Below are 17,460 nucleotides of genomic sequence, written 5' to 3' on the forward strand. Positions count from 1 at the left end.
GCGAATCAGCCCATCCCAATATTCAAGTCACCTGCAGAAACAGATCACACACTCTAAATGTGGTTTGCATCTATTCCCTCATTTTAGAAGGAAAATAATGCGCACTGCATTACATACCAAAGTGGGTGAATTTTTGAACATACAAAGTTTGTAAATGCTTGAAGTCCAGAATGAAAAATGTTATGTAAGTAATACCAAGTTGATCAGCATAAAATTGCTACATTTTATAAAATTTAAATCTAATATGAATGGATTCTCCCAGAACAGGACCCTTGCTTTGTAATTAGTATGGTAGACTAGAGTTTTCTCCAAAAAGAAGAAGCTATCACTGAAATACTAAAGTTAATTTTATTTATAATAATACCTTGTCATGAAGAGCAATCAAGGTCTGTAGGTAATTTGTAGGGGGAATTAGTATCACTGTAAACAGATGGATGAAGCTTTACTTTAATACAGCTTTATGATACTTTTTTTCCACCCTCCCCCAAAATCATCAGCTTAAACCTTTTCAGTTCCAGGAAAACTAGTGCACATCCAGCAAACATATTGCTAAGGGATATTTATACACAGACTGTCTAAATGAACTGGTGTTCTTTTACCTCAGAAGGCATTATGGTCTTTGTAATTTAGGTGAAGTTCCCAGGAAAGCTTACGCATTGGCGTTTTGCTTTGTTTCTAAAAGTAGCTGAGAATGTTTGCAGAATGTTACTCCCATTTTAAACCTATCTCTTTCAAAAAGTGTAGTTGACCTCCTTATTCTTTCACAGAGGCCACAGTGTGATATTGTTTTGGATTCAGTGAAGAAGAATACAAGTATTTGAACAGAATACTTTTAGTAGGAAAAACTGAAGCAAACAGCCCACAGCTTACACACCTAAAGGCATCAGGAGGATCTTCACTTGCTAGAAAAAGGGATGAATGCAGGTATATCAAGTAGAATTTCTGCCAAAAATAACACTTCCCCACCATTTACATACCATTCCACAAATAGCAAAAAGCTCGATGGAGGAGCCAGTGTAATTGCACCATGACAGCTGCCTACATCAACATTTTATCCTCTTCTTGGCTCCTAATCTCTTAGTATGGCTTGATTATGGTTTTCTTGTATTATTTCTTAAGCTTTTCTCAATTGCCCATACAAAGTGTGCTTGCTCCCTTTGACGGGAGCTGTGCTATATGTGGGCCTCTGACACTGTCACCTCAAAAAGGCAGGAGACGTAGGCAGGGTGCTGCCAGCTGTAAGCTAAGCAGTCACAATTATGTTAAACTGAATATCAAGAAAGCCACCTGGTGAACAGAACAATTAATGTACCTTTGCATTTCCCTCCTGTTGAGTTTTTTGGGTGGATGTCTGTAAGAATAAAGGCATTTATTAACATAAGTTAATGACTTCCAGTTTTAAAATTTGCCATTTCCCTCAAGATTTTACAGTGGAGGCAAAGGTCACTACGGAGAGCACTCAAGCTTACTTGATAACAGGCTTGCTTTCCTACTTACATGTAAAGACAGTTTGCAGATCCACAGGGGTCCATGGACCAGATGAAAACCACTCTCCAGCCCTGCACTGATTTCAGCTTGTATAAAACCTGACAATTCATATGGCGTTTGCAGCCTTTATGTGTAATATAGCCTACACGGCATAGCGATGGTAAACAGGAACACAGGAGTTTCCATTTAAATTTGAGAAGAAACTTCTTCACAGTGAGGGAAACAGAACACTGGAACAGGCTGCTTAGATAGGTTGTGGAGTCTTCTTCTCTGGAGACATTCAAAATCTGCCTGGACACCTTCCTGTGTAACCTCATCTGGATGTTCCTGTTCCGGCAGGAGGATTGGACTAGATGATCTTTCAAGGTCCCTTCCAATTCCTTACATTCTGTGATTCTGTGATGGTAGGAGAACTGAGATGAATGTCGTGAGGAAAACGCAGCTGCTAGTGCTTCGTGTGGTGAGCTGGGACAGATGGCATGGATGCTAGCATGGGTGACACTGGCAGGGCCCTGGTGTGTAATGGGCTCCAGGGGTTCTTGTGTGTTCAGGCTCCTGATTGCAGCCGTGGACCACGCACTCGTGTGCCAGGCTGGCTGCACCATGGGCACCTGTGGCGGGGGCACTGTGGAGGGACACGGCACCACCGGGGCACCTGACGGGGAGTTCACGACTGAAGCTGAACCAGCAGCAGGAAGGATCCTCGGCCCCGGGCGGCGCAGGGAGCCCGGCAGGAAGGCCAGGCTGTGGCGCCGTGGCTCGGGCTCGCCTCAGGCAGCGCGGCCGCCCAGCCCGCGGCGCCCCGCTGGGGCAGCACGGCCGGCAGCTCCTGGAGCCCCGCCGCGGTGCTGGGGCCGCTCCGTTCCCGCTCACACCTGTTGGGGCCGCGGCGGGGCGCGAAGCGGCGGGTCCTGGCGAGGCTGCGCCGCCTCCGCCGGGAGCTCCGGGCGGAGCCTCCCCTCCTTCCCGTCCGCCCTCCCCCGGCTCCCCGAGCGCCCCGAGGCAGCGCCGGCTGCCTGCGCCGCCCGCTCCGCTGGGAAAAGGAGTAGGCGCCCCGAGCTACCGGCGCTGGGAGCAAAGCAAATAACAGTTCAGAGCGCTGGGCGCCTTTCGGAGGGCGATGCACATGTCCCACAAACAGGGTACTCGGAAACGCTCTCCCTTCCCCCGGCCCTCCCTGGTGCCCTGTCATCCCTCCGTTCACTTCTCTGCTCCCTCCATCTCTCTTCCCCACTCCTCCGGCTCTGCCTCTTTCCTCCATCGCCCCCTCTCCCGTCTCCCTTCCTCAGCCCTCTCCCCAAGCCGGCACCGGGTGCCGCGGCTGACTCTGCCTTTCCTCCCTGCCCAGCTGCCGGCGCCCCGGGTGAGAGCACGGGTGACTGGTGCCTCTACCAGCTCAATGGAGCAGCCGAGTTCGAGGTCTCTGAAGGTGAGTACAGGGGTGCTGAGGCGGAGTGCGTCCCTTCGGTTGGTGGCACATGGAGAAATGTGGTGGGAGAGCAGCCATGGCAGAAAGTGGTGGCTGCCTGGAGTGTGGGGCCTGTGGGGTGGCAATGATGGCGTGTGGGCTCGGTGGGGAGGTGGGTACCCAGGGGTGGCTGCTGATGGTCTGCATGTGTTGGTCCTCCTGTGTTTGGGCTTGTCTTGTTTTGTTTTTTTGGGGGGAGAAGTTGGGTCTCACAGCTAGCGGCCTAGAGTGCATCAGCCCTCTTGGCCTTGGCATCGGTGGCTACTGGTGCGGGGGAGGCTGCTGGAAAGTTTTCTGGCCTTTTTTTATTCTCCCTTAACTTTGAAGGGAAAGGTAGCCTAGAAAGTTTTATTTTTGAATATTCAGAAACGGAGCAGCCTTTGGGTGCCAGGGCAAGAAAGTCTCCCCTCTGTCTCTGGATCACATATGATTTGGAACATGCAGAGTATTTAAACTTAGGTGTCAATCTGTATTTCCTGGAGCGCCAGATGATGTGTGGTGTGCAGTGTCCGTGAGCATATTGCAGCGTCTGTTTTCAGTGAGTTCGGTGGAGCTGGGACCTCATCTCAGCGTTCTGGTCTGTTGGTGTAATGCATTTCTGAGGAGGATGCATTTGTGTTTGTGGGGGCTTAAAATGTGTCACAAGTTCAGCTGGACTGAAAAACTTTCCAATGCTGAGGAAACTGACACAGTGTCATAGATGGGCTGCAGGTTAGACATTAGTGAAAGCTTTTCTATGGTGAAGGCACTGGAATATATGGTATAGGTAGACAATTAAATCTTACTCACTTGAGATATTTGAGGTTTGTTTCACAAACATGGGTTAATGTGATAAAGCTACAGATCTTGCCTTAGGGCAGGTAGAAAGATTACCTGTTAAGGGTCTCTTTTAGCTTTATTGTCTTGATTCTGTGGGATGTGAAGTTCTGCATTACCTCTTGCTGTTTGGAGAAGTGATTTAAACCCCAGTGTACTAATAATAACCTACATCTTGATCAAGGCTTTGGAATAACTTTATTTTTTTTTCCCCCAATTATTCTGTGGTTGTTTATATATCAAAGTATACTTAATAGTGTGTGTAACTACACATACTTGTATACTAAAGCATTTATCAAAATATGTTATGATTTTGTGCCTAGATTTTTTTTTTTTTTTGGTGAAACTGCATACCAAACCAGATGTGATGACGATAGGTGGGGGTGGAAATTACATCCGTGTGAGAGAGTGTAATGAGTGAGTGACAGCATTTCTTAGGGGTCACAGAATGCTGAAAACAAGCTTTAGGTGGGCATTTCTTTCATATAAAGACTTTGATAAGTAAAATAGGCTTCTTAACCTTATTTGTCTGGGTAAATACCAGTGTTTCAGCATTGCTTTGAGACTATAATATTTTCTTCTCAACAAGTGTTTTATTCCTTTGATTTTTCAGTTCATCTTTTGCCACATGACATAATTTTTAAAATTAGTTTGCTAACCCTGACTTCAGTTTTCTGTAACACTGGCAATTTATGGATGTCCAGTTTTACTCTATGACTTAAGTGGAAATGTTACATATTTTCCTCTTCTTTACTCAGCATGGAAATATGTGAAATTCAGAGGACAGGAAAGTGGCTGAAGCAGTGTAATTTCGTCACACAAGGTCTAGAGTTAAAGTCATCTGTGGGTAGTAAACCCTGTTTATATTAAGAGGAATATATATAAATATGGCATGCATTTTCCAGAATACATGTCATCTGTTAAATGCCACTGATATCTAAGAACACATACAGTAGCACAATCACCACACTTTGAAGAACTGAAAAACAGTATTTAAAGGAAGGACTTCTATGGAAAATGGCTTGACCTCTTTTGCATGCCAGTGTCTTGGATGAAGCCCTTTTCCTTTTCTGAAGTTTGCCTCAGATAACTTAAATTACACGGAGCCAAACAGAATCCTTAGCTTAAAATGGATTGTTCCTATGACTTTTTTCTTTTCCTGTCCTTATCCCAGTTCTTTTTACTTTTCAGAAGGGCTACAATTCTTGTGATTGCAGCTGCATTGATTAGGACCACCCAACCAACGAACAGAAGGACTAATTTGTGTATATTCAATATTATGTGTTCATCTATATCTGTATAAATAAACATTTACATATTAGTATTCTAAGGTCACTGAATCCTCTGGATACCTCTTGCTGCTTTTGCTATTGAATGCATGCAGTGGCCTTGCATTGCATGGCTGGCTCTTGTCAGTCAGACTTCAGAATTGTGTTCTGTAACATTTTTATCTTAGACTAGGAAAGAAAATTATTCTTTTTCCAAAAATAGATGTGTTAGATGAAAAACATTCATTTACATAACAGAAAAGCAAAATTGCATGTTTCAAATGCAAGGGAAAAAGAGCATAGTAAGTAAAACATCACAATCAAAGCCAAGATAATAATGTTTGATTTAGTCTTGCTGCCTTGAAACAAAACCCTGTTTCAAATATTGCTACTTCTATAATTAACGTCTAAGTGCAAAATATATTTTATTCATGCTAAAGATCTCAAAGCACTTTGCTCACGTTAAGTGCAGCCTCACAAAAGCTGTATGAAGAACAGTATTAGAGTATCCATTTATTGGCTAGCAAAATGAAATATAGAAGTTAATGATGTGATTTTTATAGAAGCTGGATGTCAGCTATGGAGCAGTTAGCACTTGGCACTTCTGAAAAGTCAAATCTTGCACCATTTGCACAGACTATCTAGTGGACCCTTAGCTTTAAGTTCCAAATCACATTAGGCTTCTTGCAAACTTTGTATAACTTAAAGCAGGTTTGAAATAGTTTATGCTGTGAATTTTAAGGTGGCATTACATAATCCTGGATAGCAATACATTCAGTAACGATTATATGGTTAATGAAAGGTTTGAGTCAAAAATAATATTTTTATTTTTCAGTCTTAAAGTTAGGTCATCTGAAACTTGAAATTGACTTACAGTGTACATTTTCTTTTTGTCCTTTTTGTAACTTTATGCTCTGAAAGCCCTGTTAGCCTTAGTGCATTGTGAATTGTGACATGAACTTTCCTTACCTTATGCTGTTTTAACATTGCATTTTATTTCTGAGTAATTTTAAGATATAGTTATTAAGAACATGAATAACATACTATTTTGTTGTAAAGGTTTGTTTGAATAATGTAGCATTTGAAGAGAATAGAAGACTTGTGAACTGATGACTGTAAATTCAATCACTGTCAGGTTTACCTCCAATAGCTTTTTGTTTACTGTAGTTTTCAATCAAAGACAGTAAGTCTGGATTTGGTTTAATACTGTCTTTTCCATTATTACACGATATCCATGGAAAGCAATGTGATTGTACAAGCTTACAACTGAAGTAATGTCCTTGTGAGTCATGCCTTCATTAGTAAGGTCTAATTAAATAGGAAGTCTCCATCTCTAAATGCTTTCACATCTCAGTTCCTTTTTTGGCTGAAGCAAACAATTTGACTTTTCCTTGATCTCTTATCAAAAGGCATGGTAGCAGCTCTTTCCTTAGCACTTCACAATTTGCCAGCATTTCTTTTGATCACCATGAATGGATGTTGTCTTTCCACGAGGCCTTGGATGGATGTGCTTTACAGTTCTGGGCTCCCAGTTGTCCAGTTTGGAGATTTAACGATGTGAACCGTGCCCCTTCTGCACTGCATGATTCTGAGTTTCTTCAGAGGAAGCCAAAGTGCTTGGAGGGGACTGGTGTACCCCTTGTCTTAGTGCAGCGTACATTTATGACACTACCAGCTTGCACAGAGCACTGCAAGGTGTGCCACAGGGTTTGCGTGTACTTTAACATACCCTCTGGTACATCCCTGTTTATACATGCAACAGCTCCCTGTATTTCATCCCTCTTTATTTTACACTTACGTTGGCATTTGTTTGTTTAACTATCTCTGATGTCTGGGTGCTGCTGCAGTGCAGGGAAAGGGCTCCTGTCTGAAAATTGTTATCATCATACTTTACTCCCATTATAACATTATATGTGGCTGTGTAAGACCAGACCCAGTAAATTACTCTTTACAAGAAGATGTGGGTATTCGATTATACTTCTGTTTGTTGCTGCACAATCTGACGTTAAGTTTCAATGTGGAAAGTTCAGCATGCCAGGCAAAGAGGAAGGATTAAGGTATATTAAAGTTATATTTTTTCATATGATAGCTTTATTTCTAGTGATATTTATCTACAATAATAAGCCATTTTGTGATATTTTTATCTTTTATTGAGTCTTTGTTTATACATGATGTGGGTTTTGTAAGGATCTTTCATTCAAATATTTCTTTAGATTACTATAAAAAAGACTTCTTGAATGATAATAAAATACCAGAATGTATATGTACTTGTTATGAAAAGGAAAAGGTGAGTGGTTTATTTACATTTCTCATTTTTTGTTTCCTAATTTTGTGTTTTGAGTAAGAGTTGGTTTGATTTTTATGGAGTACATTAAGTACTTAATTAAGTGCATTAAGATGATTTAATTGCAGTGATTTATAAACCCCTTGCTTTTAGAGTGTTTCTATTGGAAGTTAATATGGGTGCTAGAGTGTGTTTTCACCTAAGAGTCATCAAGTGTCGTTTGACCATAAAGCAAATACTTTGTTAACACTTTGTTAAATTTTGTCTTTTGTAAATATGGGACTGAAGATGTTAGCTCCTTTTCAGTAACCTGAAAAGTGGTGTTGGTGTTTCGATGAAGTTTGAAAAACAGACTAAGGTTTTTGTTTTTGTTTTTTAACCAGGTTTTCCTGCCCTTTTCAAAGATTCAACTCACTCCTCCTAACATGCTGTACTTATTTAGCTAATTCTCTAACTCTTAGACGCCCAAAGTTGCAGCCTTCATAATCTCAGTTTCCAGGATGTGGTCTTCAGTCAGTTGCCTTTTTACTGTCTAGTATCCCTCCTTCCCTCCTTCCCTCCTTCCCTCCTTCCCTCCTTCCCTCCTTCCCTCCTTCCCTCCTTCCCTCCTTCCCTCCTTCCCTCCTTCCCTCCTTCCCTCCTTCCCTCCTCCCCTCCTCCCCTCCTTCCCTCCTCCCCTCCCTTTTTTTAGTGTCTTTACTTACATATTCAGTTGGGTTTTCTAGTTTCTGTTGGTTTCCTCAGTTTTAAGTTTACTTTCCCGTTGTCCCCCGTAACTCCTCTCTCTGCTAAGGGGAGTGTGGGGAGTCTCAGTCCATTGACCATTGCAGAGTCTGGCAGAGGGGTCTCTCCTCTGTGTCACTGGAAATCTGCCATTTGCAGAAGGTGCCCGGAGAGCAAATCTTAACTGTTTTCTCTCTGTCACTATTTCCAGGTCTACAGGGCTTACCGTTTTACATGATCCTTTCAGTTCCATCCAAATAACTCCTGGCAATTTTGGTTTTGTCCATGCTTGAATGATCAGAATTTCCTTGGGTGTTTCAGTTGGATGGATCCTTTAAGATGCACTTGGTATGTGTATCATGAAAGATGAAATCGCACTGTTGTGCACCTGATTATGCAGGTATTAGCAAGTCAAAAATCATGCTTCCAAGTTACCTAGTCCAGAATTTAAAAGGGGCATCTTTTATGCTCTTTCTTTCTTATTACATGTGGAATAATTTAATTTATGTTGTGATTTTTCATATAAATAATAACACTGATGAAGTAAACAGTGATTTCATTTGGGTCACAACTTTGCCGTTTAGACTAATTTTTGTATTTAAATGAAACATTATCATTCAGCTTGAATAGGGATGGACAATTTAGAGAGCGGAGAATTGCCTGTGGTTCCAGCTGAGAGGCAGAAAAATCGCCAGATCTTTCCAAAGCCTCCTCTTCCATTATAGGTCAAGTCAGCAAGCCTCAGCTCCTTTATGGAGTTGAGCTTTATACAGGGGTGGAGAGTACCCATATTCTGATTTTTTTTTTGTCCAATTCCACTCTATAAATGTGTACAGAAATTGTACAAGCTGTCTCAGAGAATGTCTGAATAGCTGATGCACAGAGTTTTTCCTACGTTGCAGTTTTTTTCTGTATGAACCTGTTAAAGCTGAAAGAAATTCCAAGATAAATTTTTCTGTTTCAAGAATTATAACCCAGAAGCTTAACTTCTGCAAATATTAATTCAGAAGTTGCAGGCCATACAGGTGGGAAAGTGGCCTGTTTTTAATATTCTTATTTATTGGTTCTTTACAGTGAAATACAGTAAAATGCATTTTTCAGTAAAATGCAGAGAGATTTAAAACAGAAGTCAGTGTCTTTTCTTTTGCATGCTTTTATGATGCAAAAATTCCAAAATGATATCAAACTATTCAGGGGTTTCAACTACCTTTCTCTCTTAGTATGCTGTTCAGATATAAAATCCTTATTCAGAATAATGGTCAGTAGCTTGCATCTTCGTGAGTCTTCTTGTGATCACTTAATGGTGTATGACAAAAGCCCCAAATAGTGAAAGGCGTTATTTACTAACGAAATTCTGCATCTTGCCATTTAAATTGAATTGTCATTGTTTGGTGATCCAGAAGAGGGAGCTACCTTATAAATTTCTAGCAGTTTTGAACTTAACAAAGTATCTTAAAATCCCTTTGGGGGGGTGTGTGTGTTTGTTTGCTTGTCCTTTTTGGTCACTCAGTTAATAGTTTGCTTATAATTATAATTATAATTTAGAACTGCAATGCTGTTTACAGTGATTTAATATACCATTTGTGGGCTATAAAAGTAATACTATGAGGTACTGGAAGAAGGCATTATAACATGTATATATTAAAACTTGTAATGATGGTCAGGAAGTAGAACAGAATTTTCTGGGCATATTTGAAAGTGCATGATTTAGCTTGGTTCTGGTATTCCTTGGTTGGTAGAACTCAAGATTGCTGGCTGCTGTAATGATAAATCTTGTCAAAGCTATCATACCTCCAGGTTCATTGTTGCTTGTTTTGTGCTAGTAACTGATGCAGTGATGCAACTTTGTTTCCTAAGATAACTAGTGTACTGAGAAACAGGTGAGTCTTTTCTCAATTTAATAATATGTTTTGTGGTTTTTGTCAATAAGAGGGAAGGATGATGCTGTTAGTATTATGAAGCTTGTCTTTGTTTTTCATCAAGAAGAGTGAATACAGCACTGTGCTGCTTATTTCTTTGTGGGTGATCAATCTTATACATTTCATGTGAATTTTGAGGTGTCAGTGGAGTTTTCTTTTTCTGGGAATAAATATAGGAGTAAAAGTCCATACAGTACCACTGGCGGGTAGGAATTGAGCCTTTCATTTGTAATTGACACTGAATATTGCTGCATGTGGTAGTATTCTGCTGTTGACTTACTTCAGATTTCCAAACAGTAAACCTCTGACTGCTTTCATTCATACCTATACATGCTATTGTCATGTGGCCTTCAGGTTACATATGCAAACTGCTTTGTTAGAACATTTAGACATTACATAAAGAAGTCATGTACAACATTCCAAAACTGAAACGTGCCAACATGAAGAACTCTGTGGCTTATTTTAAGTTATTTTGTAAAATGCTTTTGAAAATTCTTAATGTGTTTTTTACATGCACACAAACATACCTGTACACACCAGCACTTTTTTCTGATGTTCATGCAATATTTGTATACAAATGTAAGAAAGTTAAATTAGATCAGTGTATGTGTGTTTGACTTTTTCTTTCTCCAGGAAGTTTCAGAATAAGTACATGAATAAATACTGGTGGTTTTATATACATAATATTTTGCATATGTGTGATACGTAGTTCAAATATAAAATACAGGGTGTTTCAAAAAAATATATACTGCTTTGGGTCCATCTTTTTGAAACAACCTGTATTTTAAATATTTATATTTCCTTAAAACTGATGACCTATTTGTATGTTTTTAAGTCTTCCATTAAAGAATGCATACATTTCCCAGATGTTTTGGCTATTTTTATTTACAACCACATTTTCTAGAGGCTCATGTCACAGCAAATAGAGTTGACAGTTCGGCTGATTGCAGGAATATACAAAATGTTAACCTCATAAATCTCTCTCCACCTATAGTATATTGTAATTTTTACCAAGTATTCAGAAGTATGATGCAAGAGACTGTTTCATTATTTTAGTTGTAACTATTTTGGTATTACAGTTAAAGATGATGTACTCAATTTGGAGACAATTAAGTCTGGACACTAACAGAAGCCATTGATTTGACTTTCTGTTCACAGAGGGGGTGGGTGTCATTCAAAAGGGGGTTGTAAAACCGTTTAGCATGGTTGCATTGTTAATTATGTGCCTCTCCATTTCACACAACAACCATTACTAGTTGCCACATTTAGTAGGAGGAACCCTGAAACACGAATAACTCACAATTTATTTGGGAGATGAGAATTATATTAAGATTCATTCTCTTTACACCCAGAATAAACTTCTGTGTTATGACTAGATTCCAAGATGCAGAGCAGAAGTGTTATTCTTGCAAGACTTAATGGTTTCTTGTTAGATCTGTCTTATTGAGTAAACATAATGGTCTTTGAAATTTTTAATACAAAAAGTGTTTGTTGTTGATATTTGGTTTTGTCTATCAGAAAACTCTTATTTTTGAAGGTTCTCTGGTATGCTCATGTGCTAGCATTATAAACTCTGCTTTGAAATTGAATGTTTATTCTGGAAATACCCCATGCTTCAGACTTTTATTTGCAAGAAGCCCCGACTTGGAGTCCTTCATAATGGTATGCAAAGTAGGTATAATCAATTTAAAATAAGAATCAGTCACATTTTAAGAATAAATCTTATTTTTTGTGCACTACAATTTGAAAAATTAAAAATCTGTTCTTTTTTCTCCTGAGGTTTTTCATGTGAACGGATTATTTTGTTGTTGTTTCGTAAGCTTGGTAAGCTGTTGCTTTCAGTGCATGTGTCTCGTCTGTTCTAAGCCAGGGAATCACAGCCATAGGTCACTTCAGCTGCTTTTCCTGGGTGTCTTAGAGACTGTGCTCCCGAGGAACACTTGGCCTAGTGGAATGCTCACCTTCTCTAAGAGGAAGCGAAGGAGAACCTGTGGGTCTGCCTAGTGTAGCTGTGCACTGATATTTCTTCAGAAAGGTACCACCATGCCTCAGGAACTTTGTGACTTTATGTTGCTTTTTGATTTCCGTCTCCTCGTGCTCCTCCCCTATAATTAAAAATTTTACTTAAAATGTAATACCTATGCTGACTTTTTGTGAAGTGGCAACTGTGCAATGCAATTGATTTCAATTTAAAAATACTGCAATATCAACTTGGTGTTTCCGATTTCTAATCTTACGATTTTAGAGGCGTAATTGTTCAGTGGCAATTCCCAAAATACACAGAGGTGTGTTAAAGGACTGACTTCCTGATGATATAAAAACATAAAATGTACTAGTGGGGAAATAGTGAAAAGAATATTTTGGTTCAAGGAAACTGACCTCAAAGTTTGAGCTTGGTTCTACTGTGAGACAAATCATCTCTGCTAAAGAAGATCTTTCGTAGGGTAAGAGGCCATCTCTCCCTCTCTTGTGCTGAAATGAGTCTCTGTAGCAGCTTGTGACCTGTCTTACATGTCAAATGTCGCTGCTCAATGCTCTTATGGCAGAAATTGCGTCCTTTTACTGTGTGTTCATAAAGTACCCGGAGCAAAGCCTGTGCTGACTGGGGCTGGACAATGCCGACTGTGACAGCCCTGTCACACTTGCAAAGTGTGCTCACTTAACGAAGGAGCTGCAGAACATCTGACACATTGGTATATATAGCCTCTCATCAGATACCTGAAAGAAAGTGTGTACTTAAACCTTGTGGCTAAAAAGTTGAACAAATAAAGGAAGATTGCAACACGGAAACTTGTAACGACGTAATTGCGTGTTACTAGGTACGTTGCTGCATTAGACTCACAGGTTTGATGTGGCTCTATTTTACTTCTGTGTAAGCGATGTGAGCGTAATTAGGGCACTGTACTTCTCCAGACATGAAGCTGTGTGTTGTTTCTCTGGTAAAAATAGTTAATATGTATCCACCTGTGCAGGTTCTTTTTTCCTTTCTCTGGGAAAAAAAAAAAAAAAACCACAACAAAAACAAACAAAAAACCCTCAATGCAAATGCTTAACTCTTTTAATGTAATATTTGAGTTCAGATGATAGCACAAGTCAAAAAATTCAAAAGATATAGTTCCCACAGCAACCATAATTCAACCTCATTGCTGTGAAAGCATAAAAGCCCACACCAAATACCATGCAGAATACTGCATATATGCAAGCGTGTGAGATACAGTTGCTAGGAGAGCCATAAATTTTCATTTCCAGAGGTTTTTTAGATTCACATCTTATATCTATTTGTATTTTATTGAAACGGTGCAGTAATGAAAAACTGAGGAAAACAGCAGTTGGATGAGCGTATCTTTTTGCTTTCTTGTACAAACAATAGATTATATTATTATCTCTGCCTTTTTGTTGGGTTTTCCTTTATTTCTAAGTGAGTAATATTGAATGTGAAATATTATCTGGCCTGGTTCCTTATCTGATTCTATTTTTTCTCTTTGTTTAGGCCTATTCCTGAACTGACTTCACTAATGAGGTCTATTTGTTTGCCTACCAGGGAAAAATAAACCAGATATTTATCCGCATGTAGTCATACATCTTGTTATTCAACCACATCCATAGCTTAAGGTTCCATTGTAAAATATCTTGAAGCATATGGAATGTATTTCTTTTCAATATCTGTTACGATTCTTTTGGTTTCTTTGTTTGCCAGCTGAGTCTGTCAGTTCCCTGGTTTGGTTACATTAGACATGTTTCATTATTATTGCAGTTAGTGAAGAGATGGAAATGTCCTTGTTTTGAAATTAGAAATATGTAAATATTTCAACTATGATACTTGCTTGGCACAAAAAATGTTTTATAAATAATACTTACAGGATTTCTAGAAGTTTGTTGGCTGAAATATCTGTATGATATGTTTTACTTAACCTTTCAGATGTGGCCAGTGGGGAGAGAGACTATGATGTTGCAGACTGGTATATTAAGTCCCATTGGGTACTTGTTATATCTTTAGGCTGGATTGAGCATTCATGATTATTTAAAAAAAAAAATTCCCTTTTAGAAATATGCTAATACCTTTTAATTTATTTGGAAAAAATCACAACATAACTGTATCTCACCAGTTATTTAAAAAAAAGATAAGGAAGTGACACAGGATAAGGAAGGTTAATGATTAGAGTTTCTCTTCAGTAAACTACAAAAAAATTAATTTGGACTTCATCTAGTTTTTCCCGGACTGATTTTTCTCAGCCCTTCATCACATCTTAGCCTGCAATATGAGCCCTTTTATGGACTGTCTGGGCAGAGCTGCAAGACTGATTGGATGTGGAAATGTTCTCCTTGGGAAATCCTTGGATCCTGCCGTTTCCAGACAGTTGGGCAATGTGCTCTAGGAAGCCTGTTCTGACAGCGCCTGTTATCTCTGCCAGGCAGAGTCCTGGAGGGACCATCACAGTCTGCCTCAAAGCCAGGGTTGGGGGAATTCACTCTGCAGCCCACCGCCTTCCAAAAGCTTTTATTGTTCTCTTTTGTTTTGTTCAAAAGCTAGTTATGAACTGCACACGTATTACTGTACATGTGTTTAAAATAAAGTTGTTAGTTTATGTGAAATGTGAGTTTCCTTGTATGTAAAAAATGTGTGAACTGAAGTTTAAACTACAACTGAAAATTAAAGCTAAACATTCCCTGTGGCTCAATTTCTTAATAGATAAACACAGAAAGGTTAGGTAAATTCTGGCTGCCATCTGATCAAAAGTTGGTGTGGTCTTTCCACAGGGATTTTACTGTTTCTGAAATTAAGAAGGGGACTGGGCATTGTTAGTCACAGGAATTCTTCAAGGGGCAGGCAGAGTGCTGGAATATGAGTGGAATTCCAGGTAAATATTTGGTGTATAAGGCCGTTTGTACAGCTGAAACAAAATCCCCTTCAATAAAGTGAATACCTAGGATATTGGTTTTGTGTAAGAACTGTGTTATGATCTTGATCTCACATCAGCATCCTGATGACTTTTCTTGCTCCAGTGTATCAGGCTAATATTTTGGGGCTCTCCTGAAGTCTGAATAGTTATTTTACAAGGGTGGTTTTATTCCCTTCTGTTTATCCTCTTACACCTAATAGTTGTGGTGTTAGTATTTCAACTGAAATAAATAGGGGCAAATTCAGTGGAAAGTAAGAACTGCATTGGGAGGATTAGAGGTAACTGGAAAACAGCAAAACGTTCTACTTGAAATTGAGCTATGCTAGTAAATGGTAATACATAAGTAGAGACAGAGTCTAGAAAACACAAAATTTACATTCATACTTCATTACAAGTTGATTAATAACAGTGTTGCTGGATGATTTGGTGCAGCTATGTGTTGCTATTTCATACAATTAATTGCTCTGGTTTTAGACATGGAGAAGCGAAATGCACAGTTGATACTGCCAGGGATTACTGGTGATCTTGGTGACCTCGTTTTGAGGCGATGGGGATGCTGTGGGAGAGGATGGCTGAGCAGGGAACTGCTTTCTGTGGAGTGGCAAAAGTTTCTAGTGTTGTGAACAGGGTCTGGTTTCAGCAGTTACCACCATCAGAGGAGAAAGTTTGTGTAACTCTACTGATGCAGATATTTTTCCTCAAGTATGTATCTTTCTTAGTGCGCATATGGCCCCAGAGACATGGATTTCCTAACGGAACGTAGGACTTTGATGAAGGTGGATGGCCATGTCACCTTGCAGTTCTCAGCAGAGAAGAGAATGTTCCTTGGTGGGATTAAAACCATCTGCTTGTGTCGTGGGCTGTTAGGTGTGAGATACGATTTGACTTGGATTTGTTAGTCGCCATTAGTAGAAGATGGAGGATTGGTATGTAGAATACAATGTCCCATCTGTTAGGGATTTTTGTCATTTCTCTTCATTTGAAAATATGTATTTTAGTCAATTACAGTTAGCTGGAAAGAATTAGTGAAAAGTTTTTGCAATTTTTCAATTTAATTTTTCAGGATTTAGAGTATTTTACATCTATCTGCAATCATTTATTCTGTCATCCAGTCAAAATTATCACAAAGATGTTTGAATTATACTTGTTAACTGTGACAGAAGTTTTGCAGAGTAGTTGGTAGTGCTGTGTTATTGAAGAAGGCAGTATATGCTGCCTTTTGCAGGATCGTATTTCCAGTTTCCAACTTTGATCAGCTCCTAACTGTTGAGGTTAACAATAATTTTTTTCTGGATTTGCATCAGGCTGACTTTTCACAGAAGATTCTGGTGAAAACTATGTACTTGACTTTAAGCATAAGACTCACAAGAAAATGCTTGGTTTCCTTTAACTTATTAACAAAAGAAAGAATTCCATCAACCTTTCTTTTGAAAAGCTCTAGTACTTACATGCTTTGAAGCAGGAACTTCAATTTGGCAAGGTGAATATAGTCAATTTGACTATATTGAGGAGTGTCTTTCAGTATCCCTGTGAATACCTGCTCTGCTTTGACCAGTTTGTAAACCTCTGAAAAAATGACTGTTCAAATAATCTCATTTAAGCATTGCTAGAGGTGGGTAGATAGTGGTTGCTGGTGGTTTTTTTTTTTTAATTATTATTTTTTTAAAATTTTCAGGCACTTCTGTGTACAGTGAATGTTCCCCAGTGCAGAACTGAGTTGATCTTTCTCTGATTGCAACTCTGGTCTGATTCGGATCAGAGATTTATTTTTTGTTTTTATATTTAAGTCTTACACCTTCCTATTATCTTTTGAATGGCATTGGAGCTTTCTGTCTGCCAGAGGGAGGCAGAGTAAAGGAAGAATCTTCGTCTGTTTTGACCCACAGAGGGAACTGGCAGTCAGGAGTACCTTGGAAAAGGATACTGGGGGAGGAGGAATGGACCGGCACTGCGGAGATCCAGGTGTGTGGGCAGGACTTGTAGTACCTGCTATTGGCAGTGATGTGAAGGAGCTGCCCGAACAGAGGCTGAGAATGGGGTAAAAGCACAGGAAGGGGCATTAGTGGAACGAGAGGAGAGACTCAGAGATGAGTCTCCTACAGAGCCCAGAGTGCAGCAGAGCTTGCTGCTTCGCTTCTGATGATAGGAGTCTGCATGGCATCAGTGGTAGCATCAAGTGAGCCTGTACATATTTGGTAAGGTGCTTGTGGACCAGCTCCTCATTAAATGCACAGATTTGTGTTATCTATAGAAAATTAACAATCTCCTTGCTTCTAGAAACAGGGAATTTTCCAGCAAACTTTATGATTTCAAAGTTGCAGGTGATCTGGGAAGGTATTAAGTTTCCTGTCATCTGATGGAATGCTTTTGCTTTTTTAAGAGCTTGAAAATTTTATACTTTTGAATACCTTTTAAAGAACACTTCAGAATTGCCGTATCAAGCATGCAGTTGCCTGTACAGCCTCATTTAAATGCCCTATGTGTATGCATTGTAGTATAATAATTATATGATGAGTGCGATTTTAATTTTCGCCCTGTTGAGCAGATGAATCAGAGCAGTGAAATGAAGAAGGTTGTTCTGTGGAAGCCCTGT

The 17,460-nt window shown here is 39.5% G+C and overlaps 1 protein-coding gene across 2 annotated transcripts in view; it reads left to right on the forward strand.

Moving 5' to 3' along the window:
- Positions 1–2,448: 2,448 nt before the first annotated feature.
- The window catches only part of PPP2R2C (protein phosphatase 2 regulatory subunit Bgamma), a 201,984-nt gene continuing 186,972 nt past the window's right edge, over positions 2,449–17,460 (forward strand). Inside the window, exons 1-2 of one of the 2 annotated variants that reach the window (XM_065837458.2) lie at positions 2,449–2,630; positions 2,837–2,917. In XM_065837458.2, coding sequence (XP_065693530.1) covers positions 2,609–2,630; positions 2,837–2,917 — 103 coding nt within the window. In that variant the 5' untranslated portion in view covers positions 2,449–2,608. Of the gene's footprint in view, positions 2,631–2,836; positions 2,918–17,460 lie in introns of those variants that run through there. The other variant, XM_071808560.1, reaches the window with a different exon arrangement.

Source organism: Patagioenas fasciata, chromosome 4 (assembly GCF_037038585.1).
Source record: "Patagioenas fasciata isolate bPatFas1 chromosome 4, bPatFas1.hap1, whole genome shotgun sequence".
In the NCBI taxonomy this organism is placed as follows: Eukaryota; Metazoa; Chordata; class Aves; order Columbiformes; family Columbidae; genus Patagioenas; species Patagioenas fasciata.